Here is a 12,677-nt window from a genome sequence, read left to right as displayed (position 1 = left end):
CTGTGAGGCAATTAGAATCCCAAAACGATTTTAATGTAAAATCCCGTCATCCTGTCCAGCGCCATTTTGATAGTAAAACTAACGGGATTGGTCTCTTAAAGGCAACTGAAGTGACAAAGGACCACTCGGATACAGATATTTGGGTCACAGGATCTGTGTATTGTTGTGCTGTTTGCATTCCAGTTTCCAGCTCCCAGATTGTACCTATCTCACATTTTTTTGCTGTTTTTTTGCCCTCGCTAATCTTGCTTGCTTATCATTAGCCTGACTACAGATGGTTTCATTTGGGTGCAGCAACACTTGGAGGAAGAGGAGCAGTACCTTAGTTATCAGTGGCAATAGCAGCCGTGAGGAAGCTGTTTGTTGGAGACTATATCCAGTATAGTATGTAGTGTGTGTATATGTACAGGCCAAGAGTTAGTGGGTGAGATTTTTCCAAAGTGATGGAGGTCCTATCATTGGGCTGGTAAGTCAGGAGTCCAATGGATGTGACACGTGATTTTGCCTGTGACATTGCCAAGAGAGGACAATTAAGAGCCGACAGGGTGGGGAGGCAGCTAGAGAGTGGGTCTGCCATGATGCCAGCCCAATTAGAGGGCCAGCAGTTCTGGAGCCTCAGGTGTCCCACTGAAAGATGTGCCAGCATTGTCGCTGAGGGTGCTAGCAGAATGCAAGGTCACCTCAAAATGGAGGCACCTTCAGAGGGGAGAGCATAACTTTACCTTTTAAAGTACCACTCATGCAGACCTAGTGAATGGAAGGGAAACCCCTCCAGCTTTTTCGTGACTCAATGCTGGTGGCCTGGGAAAATCAGCCTTAATTGGGCCTTTAATTATACAAAATTGCTACGCCTGCAATCAGTGGGCAGCCAAGCTACAGCCCTGGTCCCAGCACTGGGAAACTTTCCCAATTTTTGGACTGAGTCGGGAAGCCATTCCAATGTGGCTCCCTCTATTTTCCCGGCTCTCCGGCTTCCCAACCTGTCACTCTTGGGTCCAGTAAAATTCCGTCCAGTTTCTTGGTGAGTAATTTACCATCTTCAGCTGTTTCATCAATGACCTTCCTTCCATCTTAAGGTCAGATGTGGGAATGTTGATTGCACATTGTTCAGCACCATTCGCGACTCCTCAGTTACTGAAATAGTCCGTGTTCATATACAGCAAGACCTGGACAACATTCAGGCTTGGGCTGATAAGTGGCAAGTGACAGTCACACCACACAAGTGCCAGGCAATGAGCATTTCCAGCAAGAGAGAATCTAACCATCTCCCCATGGCATTCAATGGCATTACCATCACTGAATGGCATTACCATCCTGGGGGTTACCATTGACCTGAAATGAACTGGACTGGACATATAAGTACTGTGGTTACAAGAGCAGGCCAGAGGCTCAAAGTTCTGAGGCTAGTAACTCACCCCCTGACTATCAAAAGCCTGTCCACTATCTGCAAAGCATAAGTCAGGAGTGTGATGGAAAACTCTTCACTTGCCTGGTTGAATGCAGTTCGAATAACACTCAAGAAGCTCAACACTATCCAAGCAAAATATTCAGTACCATTCGCGATTACTCAGATACTGATGTAGTCTTTGTCCATATGCACCAAGTCTGGACAACATTCAGTCTTGGGCTGATAAATGGCAAACATCATTCACACTGTGCAAGTGCCAGGCAATTATCATCTCCAACAAGAGACAATCTAACCAAATAAACTAACCAAAGTGCTGGAAAAAATCTCAGTAGGTCTGACAGCATCTGTGGAGAGAGAAATAGTTAATGTTTCGAGTCTAATGTGACTCTTCTTCGGAACTCCTCGATCAACATTGATCAACTTCCTGGGGGTTACCATTTACAGGAAGCTGAACTGCACTAGCCATATAAGTACTGTGGCTCCAAGAATAGGTCAGATAAATTCTGAGGTGAGTAACTCAGCACCTGGCTCCCTAAAGCCTGTCCACCATCTACATGGCACAAGTCATGTGATGAAATAGTCCTCACTTGCCTGGATGTGTGCAGCTCCAACAACACTCAAAAAGCTCAACACCTTCCAGTGCAAAGCAGCCCACTTGATTGGCATCCACCACCTGGAATATTCACTCCCTCCATCACCGATGCACAGGAGCACTATCTACAAGACGCACTGCTGCAATTCACAAAGGCTCCTTCAACCGCACCTTCCAAAACCGCGACCTCTACCATCTAAAGGGACAAGGGCAGCAGATACATGGGAACATCACCACCTGGAAGTTCCCCTCCAAGTCACTCACCATCCTAATTTGGAAATATATCGCCGTCCCTTCACTGTCGCTGGGTCAAAATCCTGGAACTCCCTCCCTAACAGCACTGTGGGTGTACCTACACCACATGGACTGCAGCAGTTCAAGAAGGCAGTTCACCACCACCTTCTCAAGGGCAATTAGAGATGGGCAATAAATGCTGGCCCAGCCAGCGACGCCCACATCCCATGAAAGAATTTTTAAAATTATAGCACATATTGCACAACCTCATCAGACAGAGAGGCCTGTGTTTGGAGAAGGCAGCAGTAATCCTGATCAGATTAGGAAGACCACCAGAAAGGCAAAAAACCAGGAGAAGAAGGAAGGTCAAGTCAACAATTTGCAGCGAGATGTGAGAAATATTAATACTTAGCAATTCGAGTAACTTGTTTACTCCTCTGTTCTGACAGCTTGCATGAAGTTCACATGCATAAACTGTCATTACATCTTTCACCAGGGCCCTTAATCCTGCATTAAAGAACATTAAAACTATTCAGTTAACTTCTAAATCAATGATACACAGGCAATGCAGATCAAAAGCTGTTATAAAACCACACTGTGGATCAGATGCCAAATGTAATAAAGGTGATAAATTACCTACTCAAAGATAATAATAGCTTTCCATTCATTTTTTCATCGAATTGCCAATCCTTGTGCCTTTCTTATAAGCAGGTTTCCCAACTCTACTGCTCCTATGAGGTAATCCCCTAGTGCTCTCAGCAAAGCTGCTAGTAGGATCCTGCCGCTGCCCCTCATGTCAGAACCACAAGAAAATAAGAAGACCTTGAGACACTTGATTAATTCTGGATGCTTGAGCCCATGAGGGTCCAGTTGCCAATTGCAGCACTTTGGCTGCTGCTACCAGAGTAATTTGGCCTGGCAAACTTGTTGTCACTATGCTCAGGTGGCTAGGGTTCTTCACTTCCACATATCCGTGGGTCTAAAGTAACTCTTTGAAAGTGCCTATCTGTTCAAGTCCAAGGTGGACACATGTCTGGTCAAGCTGGAGCCCAGAACCTGCAATGGCAGCTGCAAAGAGCTATGACATTGACTCCTGTTGTGAGGGGCTGACTATAATGTTCCTGGAGGTGGTTGTGTTTAGACTGCACAGGGCTGCTGCTGTGTGAGATAATATCACACAGGCTGGCTGATCACTTTTCGTACTTCCAGCCAGCCATAATGCTGAGGCTCCTTGGTAGATCTTCAATGTCTCATATCACTCCCCTGTGAGAGGCAAGTACTTTCCTTTTTGTGGCTAGGTATGAAGTCTTCATTTCCATCTTCCTCAGCAGATCTGGAGCAGATCTTTCCCCCTAGTGACCTCCTTCCTGGGTCAGTCCCTGCCACCTGTATCCATTGCTGATCACTTATACTGGGAACTTTGCCAAGTGCTGCAGGCTATCAATCAAGGAAAGAAAGAAAGATTTGCCTTACATGATTACAGGATGTCCCAAAGAATTTTATAGTCAATTAAGTGTAGATACTGTTGATATGTAGGAAATATCAATTTGCACATAGCAAGCTCCCACAAACAGCACAGTTATAGTGACCAAATAATATGTTTTTGTGATGTTGATTGAGGGATAAATATTGGCCAGGATAATGGGGATAACTTCCCTAGTCTTCTTAGAAATAGTACCATGGGATCCTTTACATATACCTGAGAGAGAAGATGGGGCCTCAGTTTAGCCTGTCATCCAAAAGTGCAGCATTTCCTTACTGCACTGCAGTGTCAGCTTAGATTTTTGTGCTCAAATGTCTGGAGTATGACTTGAACTCACAACCTTCTGACTCAGAGGTGAGGTTGCTTTCATCTGAGCTCCATGCCAGCAATGGGGGCTTCCCATTTGATCCAGACCAGAATTAAAATCAGAGCTAAGGATTTGAAAAGTTAACAATTCCTCCCCTACCGTTAACATTTGCATTGATGGATGTGGCAGTTGCTTGGCTGAAATCTAATGCCATCAGCGGAGGTTCGTTCATTGTGAGGTGACATTTGGCACAACCTGAAGACCCATATTTAGGAGCTAAAACATTGAACATTAAAATTGACTAAACAGCACTGTGGCTAGAATGACTGGACACACCCAGTTACATTTCAGGCATTTTACAGTAGCATTGTTCTTATGGTCCACTGCACAGAATAAGAAGGAGTTGATTTTCTTTCAATAATACACAAAACTGCAAATTTAAACAGAGATTATGGGTGGGATTTTCCGGTCCTGCCCGCCATGGGACAGGAAATTCCCGCCCAAAGTCAACGGATCTTTTGCTGGTCCATCCCACTCGCAAAGGTTCACGCCGCAGGCAAGACCGGAAAATCCTGCCCTCTGCTTCTGTGTTTTCACTGAATGACATGACTCTTATTTTAGCTCATTGAGGAATAGTATGGACTTAATTCCCATTTTAGGGATTTTGAAAATGGGTCTAGAGGTGGATTTATGAGGCACTTGTGTACTAGAGATTATTGAAGAACAAATTAATAACGATCACATTCATACTGACTGAATACATACACGATCTGAGATACTGACCCAATATTGCAATAAAATTAAAATTGTCATGAAATAAAATTTGGCCAGCATAAGATATTCACCTCTCGCATAGATTTAAAAATATTGTTACTTTTCATGTTCAGTGTTGGATTTGTTCAAATAGGCAAGTGATTGGTTTCCAAAACTAAAGCCATGGGTCAGGTAAATATAAGGATTTCCTAGGTATATAAAAATGTTTAAAACAAAGAGAGAAAATCTCCACTTTAAAAAAAATGCAGATTAATCTTTCTTGATGGTAAAAAAAATTAGAGCGCCAAGCAATTTAATTGGCGATTCCATAAAACAAGAATATAAGGCAAACGGGTTGTGACCAAACATGTTCAAAACAGGAAGTGTCTGCTACTGTACCTAACAACTTCTGATTGAGGGCTTGCAGCTTACAAAGGGAGACTGGGAGTTTACTGCAGTGCCAAATGTTCCCCTTGGCAGGAATAAACACTGCTGTTCAAAATTAAGAATTATAAGCAGAGATGGAAATCGGAAACTTGTCTCTTTGGGCCAAGAATGAGCAGTTTGAGTTTTGTCCCTGTCTGTAACCGGGGAACAACAGACTCATATCAACTGCTCCAAGCTGCAGTATATTAAAAGGAAGCAATACTTTCCAATCTGGCTAAAACTGCAGAGTTTGTTTTCAATAAAGAATCCAATTACAGTATTAGCAAAAGAGAAGTCATGCAAGAAATATATATACCTTGTGAAATTATCAGGATATGTCTGCTTCTAAAACAGATTATTTTTTATTCTTATGTGCAAGAGGTTCCCTTTATCTTAATTTGCTTTTTTTTATAATTTTAGTTTGCCCATCATTTTCAGGAAATAGCATTTTTTTTACCATTTTAGGCACACAGTCCCAGCACTCCCAGATCAGGTATAACTAACTGAGCTACATCCATTCATTCTCGAGTCAGGAGTGCAGAATCATCAAAATTCACAACTCCACTAGCTCGTCTCAGAAGAGAATGCCCTGGAAGTTCTAATTTCCATTCTGGGGTGTAGGGTGTTTGGGGTTGGGGGTGGGGGAGGTTGCGGTGGGCTCTGTTAATGATATTCAGGCTTACCGTGCCCAAAGGGTTTGGAGGCAGCCATAGGGGCTGCCGGGTGCGGAGGCGGGCTGTGTGACGGGTCAGCCTGGTGCTCCGGGACCAGTAAGATAAAGAATAAAACAAAAAACAGCCAACTAGCCCTCATCTTTACCACCCCACCACAGTCTCCATGCCCCATCCATGCTAACTCATATCACCTCATGCCCCCCCCATCCACATATGGCTCCTCATAACCCCCAGACCAATCTGTGCCCCTCCCACCCAATGCCCTTTTATACTCTCATGCCAACTTAGTGCCAACTCATGCCAACACATGCCCCTCATCCATCACCCTTTGCCATTACAGCCTCCGTGCCAACCCATCCAATATCCACCAAGGGTAGACCTCAGGGGCTATGCTGAAATGAAATAAAATAAAGTTCTAAGTGCCTATTGCAGACTTTCTTTTAAAAGAAAACACACATTCGTTAAAATCCATTCAATAAATTTAATTTCCTCCAACTATTTAATCCCTTATAAAAGCAAACATTTCATTCAAGTACTTAAGCCCTTACAAAAATAAACATTTGCATTCATAGCCCCACATCAAAGACTTTATAATGACTTGGAGCTGTCAGTCAAACGGTGAACTGATAACAATAAGTTGTGGAATTAGACATGCAGCACTAATCATATATGATAACCCTCAGGCCTATGTCAGCAGACAATGAAATTGCAAGAACTATTTTTTTTTAAATTGAATACTTATTTTAAATTTAAAGGGCAGGAAATATAAATGGCTTGAAAGCTTGAAGGTTCAATGGAGCTTTTTCACATTACACACATTCATGTCTACACTTACCATAGGGCACCTTACCTCTCCCAAAAGGCATGTTACCTCTCCCAAAGGGATATCTGGACCTATCCAAAAGGGGTCCCTGGACCTATATAAAAGGGTACTCTACCTCTCCAAATAACTTCAGCAGCTTTAGACCTTTTCCTCAAAAATTTAAAGCCCATGAGTCATGATTTGGCCATCCCGCTAACAAAAATTGGATCTGTTTGAAGGCAGCTGCACTTTTCAATGTACAATTGCCTCCATGAACAATGGATGTGCAAACTACAACCCGCCCAGTTTCCCCCCAAACCCTCACCTTCCAAGAAAATGGTGGGTGTCACGTTCAGGGCGGAACTTCCAGAATCAGGTCTCCAGTGCCATTTTAGCTAAGCCAGAGGCCCCTTCCATCCTTGAAAAAATTCAGGCCAGAGTAAAGATACAGTCACTCTTTGCCAAAAAAGTGACTCAGCCTCATCCCTCATGCGCCCAGAGAACTGTTTTCCCCTTTTACCCACACCCAATCATCTGTGGCCTTTCTAAGTGAAACTGTCTAATAGTGCCGATTTTGAGCCAGTTTTGTCTCTGCCCACTGGGATTGAGATGGCCAAAGCTCATTCCACACAGGACGCTGACAACCTGGAGACGGAGGTGACTTTCATCCCATCCATCTGAGTCCCGGGAATGAAAGTCCACTATCTCATCCATTTTATCAACAGTAAGCAGTTCAGAACTGTTTGGTTAGAATGCGTTAGACACACATCAAAAATATTCTGAAGCCTACTCGATGCACTGGGCATTCAGAGAAATTTCCAGTTGGCTCAGGGCCAATATACTTTTATGGTACGATGCTGAGCCATACAGACAACCATGTTCCCAGTTTGACTGCTGCTCTCCTCTGAGTTATCTGAGCTCAGTCAGAGGTGGAAACACTCAGTAAGACTGGATGGAGGCAAGAGTCTTGTTCTGACTGCTATCTATTTCTCCTACTGGAATGCCATTGTACATGGATACTTGCTAAGACGAAAATCAGGCTGAGCTATCATCGCACCTCACAATGGACAATCCTGCTAAGATTCATGCATAAATTGTACCTCACTAAGATGTAGCCATAATACCTTCATATTCCACCATGTATCTATGACAACAAAGGAAAATAAGCCTAGGGGGCTTGATTTTCCAAGGCATCCAGGGGTTGGAAGTGGCAGCAAAATAGTACCTGCTCAATGGATCCTCAAGATCTGCCTGATGTGATTTTCAGGTGGATCTGTAAATGGGCATCTAGCAGCCCCTCCCAAAACAATCAGAATCCAGAGGGCTGTAGGACGCCAGTGATCATTATCAAGTACAAATGGAGAGCATGTGCACTGAGCTACTGCAGGTTGCTTCAAAAAAGACATTTTTTTTCTCGGGGGTGGGGGATTATTTTGTGGGGCTAGGAGAGGCAGGGATGATCAAATCTATCATGCAGTAAAAGTGTTGAAATAATTGTCATGTTTTTCAGCCATGTGCATGTCCGAGATCATTTCACCAACATGCATGTAACCAAACCAAAGTGCTTGACTTTTTTGGCCTCCAGACTGTCCCAGGTAGCTGTCTTGTGCATGTTCTTCAAACTATAACATTGGGCAGAATTTCACAGACCCCCACCAGCAGGTTTGTAAGTGGGGGCGGGGGGGACGCCTGTAAAATTGCCCAGTTGACCTTCCTGCCGCCCTACCGCCCACCCCTAACCTGTGCACAATTTTATGGGTGAGGGGGTGGAGGAGGGGGCGATGGGGTGGCAGAGTGGAAAAGGCCTAGATTAGCTAACCAGCTCTTGCCCCAATTGAGGCCCTTAAGTGACCCAATTGTTGGCCACATAAGGGCTACTTCTTGCCCAGCCACAATTTTTTAGCAGGCAGAAGAAGTTCAGGGACGGGGCAAGCCTGGCAGATCATCTTGCTCTGGCCTCGAGCAGGATATGGAGGTGGATGGGTTTGCCACCTCTGTCACTAGCCCCCTTTCCAAATCGGGCACACCCACACACCCCAAAGTCTACCACCCCTCTGGGTGCTCTCTCCCCACTTGATCACCCTAGCACAACTCCCACCCACCTCTTCCCTCATCCCTTTGTGCTTTCCCTCCCGTCTCCGTCACAAGATCCCTCACCTACCTGGTCCTGTGGGTTTTAGCGCTTAGACTGGTGGAGACTGCGTGTAGTCCCAGTAGCGGCCGCCACTCTTGGTAGCACAGCTGGGGTTACAGAGCTGCTGGCCAATCAGCTCTCCAAGATGGGACTTCTTCCTGAGTGAGGGGTGGCGGTCCAGCCAATTATCATTCCTCAGAGAATTAAAGGACTGCAGGGCAGCTGATGTTCCTGCCAACTTATGTGGCAGGGTGGGAAACCCTGCCGTTCGAAAAATCCTGCCCATTGCGTGTTTTGCCATGTTGTCACACATGGATGAAAGTGTAGCAGGAGGTCCCCATATGCCTTTACTATTGGACTCCAACAGCAAAATGTACAACTGCTCCTCAAATGGATCAGCATCTCTGAGTTCAAAAACAATTACATTTAATAAAGCAAGTAATTGGTTTCAGTTTTTACTTGTCGCCACTTCTGTGTCAGTGGACAGCAGGCTGTCAACAGTACGATATGGGAAAAACACAGGAAAACGCAGGTAAAAACACATCTGCTCCGGTTCATTTAAGCTGAACTCAAACTGATGTGAAATACTTCCTACAGGAAAACTCACAACTCCTGCTTTTACTGTGCATTATTCTTGAGAGTTATACTGCCATTCATGTGTTTGCCTGCCCCTGAAACCGCTTTGCCACTTTCATGTTGATATGTGACTGGGCCTATAATACTATAACATAGGACTGTGTTATGAAGACAGAAAATGTTTGAAGTGTAATGAATTGTATACAGTGAGACATTTATCTTTTATTTCAGTTGTGGACTTAGCAATTCTGAGGAAAAAAAGGAAAAGTGTTTCAGAGAAAAGAAAATCATGACTGTTTTTTCTTCCCTTTCAGTGATATAATGAAGCTGGGAGTTACTCTTTCTGGACATCAGAAAAAGATAGTGAGCAGCATTAAGCAACTGGAAACACACACAAAGAACAGTCCAGTTGCAGTGTAAACTTCAAGTCAAGTCTTTGTGCATCAAGGGATTTAGCCAATGAGAATGACCACTGCAATGGTATGGGGACTGATAATGCTATGGAGGCCACAAAATGAGAAATCGGTTTGGTCAGTTGATGTGGTGCGTGAAAGACTTTCAAACTCTATAAGTGTAAATGCCTTAAAAAAAAGGAATGATGGCTCTGTTTTCTACCTTTTTTATATATTTAAAAAAAGGTGGTATGTTTAAGTATTATTTATGATGGTAAAAAAATTAAAATCTTAAAACCTTTCAGCGGCAGGCAGCAGAAGAGAATCTAGTTAAAATCTGTCATGGGGAAGAAAGGAATTTCTTTTTGTTTTTAAATAAAAGAAAAATATTATAGTTAGAAAGATAAATGAACTTTTGGACATTGGTAAGCCAATCTGTGAGTTAGAAGCAGCAGAAGTGATGCAAGCTTGAGTGTGGCTTTCAGTTTTTAAACTGGTTAAATTATTTCCTAAAACAAACCCAATAAAATTTGGCAATAGGTATCTCGCGGTGAATGGAAAGTTTAATGACTATCTTATGGCATTATGTCTTAAGCAATTTATAGACCATATTTTAGACTTTGCTGTCAAAGTGAAGACCCCTCCCAACTTTTCCTATTGTTCTGCCATGTTGGAGTGTGCACAGATGATCATTAAGCATTAGCCTATACAAGATTACCCAATTTCACATATTCAAATGTTAATTCATTTTTCAAAAATGATCTGTTTCCCCCACAGTATTGAAAATTTTGTGAAATATGTATTATCTACATTAAATTTTTTATCTATTTTTGTCACAACATCTTGCCATTGCTCTTGTGTTATGATGTCTACATTACTAGTGCGCACACACATGCAGATCACAGTATGGTAGCTGAAGTGTTTAAATATTTACCTGAAAGATGTAGTCCATATAGCTGTGGAAATTTAATTTCTTAGGCTTGGAATGGTAGGGTCATACACATAAGTTCATTGCATACTAGTGTACTTCTTTCTACTAATCCTCTTTGGATTGAGGGAGTATTTATCTTGTACTGTGTCCAAAAATAATACAAGATTAGAAGTTTCCAATTCCTTCCGTGTGTACCATAATTGCAGACCTAGTCCATGTGTTCTACACATTGTTCTTAAACTGCTCTATTCAAACCAGCCTTAGGATTTTACAGAATGTCACTTCAGGGTAAAGAAAGGGATGGATTTCATGGCAGAAGAAAAGGTCCCTCAGTCCTTAAAGGATCATGATGTGGACTGGATCCAAGTTTCAATATATGTACAACTTGAGAAAGTCAGGCAACACTGTAAAATCTCCTGAGACTAATAGTGGCATCCCTATTTACAGATTTTTGAGCATCTTCCACACTATCCCTGTTGAATTTGCAGTTTTGTGTTGTTCAGGAGGGGTATTTTTGTGGGAAATATCTAAACTCGCAGCAAGTTTTCATGAATTTCTGCAAAGCTTTCACAAATTAGGGGCCTGGATATCCATCAATGGGATGTTTACTTCAGTGCGATTTGCTTGTATATGTAAAATCTAGCTACAGTAAATGCAGTTCCATCTTTAAAAAATGGTTGGCTCAAGATATAATATAAAGCTGATAAGTGAATACTGGATCATGGGTCCAGTAAGAAATGCAACACCAACAAGTTAGCATGTGCAACATGCAAGCTCCAGTCCTTTATAAATTACACTGGTTATTATTTACAGGCATTCTTCCTGGACCTTTTCACCAGTGTACAGTGGAAGTGGTTCTGGGATTACCTTTAGCAAACAACAGTATAAATGTCATTCAGATCACATGTCAGCTCAGATAGCTCCTCTTTACTGGCAATATAGCATCCCAGCGATCATGTCTGGATCTCTGGGCAGTGACTGTTGCAAGGCTTTTCCATGAATAAGTTCAAGAGCATGCTGTACCCTCATGCACCATTTACTACAGCAAGTCAATATTTATGTAAAGAAAATGTCAGAGACAAGTGTGATTAGAACTCAAAAGAAAACATTTTAAAAATAGAAAGGGAGTAGGGAAGAGAGAATGATCTTAGATGGAATTCCAAATGTCACTTTACCACCAGGTCAGAAAGCTGGAGGTTCAAGTCTCACACATGGACTTGAATGCGTACTATGTTTCAGACCCCAGTGCAGTATTGAGGAAATATTACATTGATGTTAGTTAAGACTTTAAAATAAGATTTACCTGTTCAGCTGAGAATATTTGAACCCCCTGACAATATTTGAACAATTGACTGGATATATCCTGGAAAACATTCATCTCTCAGCCGACCTAAAAGCACGTATACTGACAATCTGCTTCATGATGCTTAATGGGCTGGTCTGCGTGCCTATGTAAATTGTCAACATCATTTCTTATATGAAGTTTTCAGGTATTAATATGATATGACACTATATAGATATAAGAATGACTATAAATGTTTCGGTCCCCAACAAGTAAGGACATAGTCCAACGGCTAACATGAGCATTTATCACTTGGCAAGTGTGTGAACTAAAACTGCTAGTGACTTGATGCACAGTGGATATGGAATGAACAGTGGACATTAAGATGTGGAAATAAATAAAACAAAATAATGAGAGATGTTCCATTATCAGTGTGTGCAAAATACAAGATTGGCTGAGAGATATGGATTCAGTGCTTTACTTAGAATGACAAACATCTTTATAGAGAAACACATGGGAATGAGGTTTGTTTTACTACATTGGGAATCATTTTGAAACAATATAAAACCCATTAAACCTTTTGTGTGTCAATAGCTAGATTAAAAACTCACTTTTATTTGATTTTTGACATCACAGTATGCTCAGGGTGAGGTAATGGGTTCTGAATTGCTTGGGTAATTGAT

General features: G+C 42.3%; 1 protein-coding gene across 2 annotated transcripts in view; it reads left to right on the top strand.

Annotated features, from left to right (window-relative positions):
• Positions 1-10,620, top strand: part of epha3 (eph receptor A3) — a 269,035-nt gene extending 258,415 nt beyond the window's left edge. For both annotated transcript variants that reach the window (XM_041210805.1, XM_041210804.1), the window contains exon 17: positions 9,704-10,620. In XM_041210805.1, coding sequence (XP_041066739.1) covers positions 9,704-9,809 — 106 coding nt within the window. In that variant the 3' untranslated portion in view covers positions 9,810-10,620. The remainder of the gene's footprint in view (positions 1-9,703) is intronic.
• The last annotated feature ends 2,057 nt before the right edge of the window (positions 10,621-12,677 follow it).

The sequence above is a fragment of the Carcharodon carcharias genome, chromosome 18 (genome assembly GCF_017639515.1).
Source record: "Carcharodon carcharias isolate sCarCar2 chromosome 18, sCarCar2.pri, whole genome shotgun sequence".
Taxonomy (NCBI): domain Eukaryota; kingdom Metazoa; phylum Chordata; class Chondrichthyes; order Lamniformes; family Lamnidae; genus Carcharodon; species Carcharodon carcharias.
The sequence above is the reverse complement of the archived record's forward strand: the minus strand, read 5'-3'. Positions and strand labels throughout refer to the sequence as shown.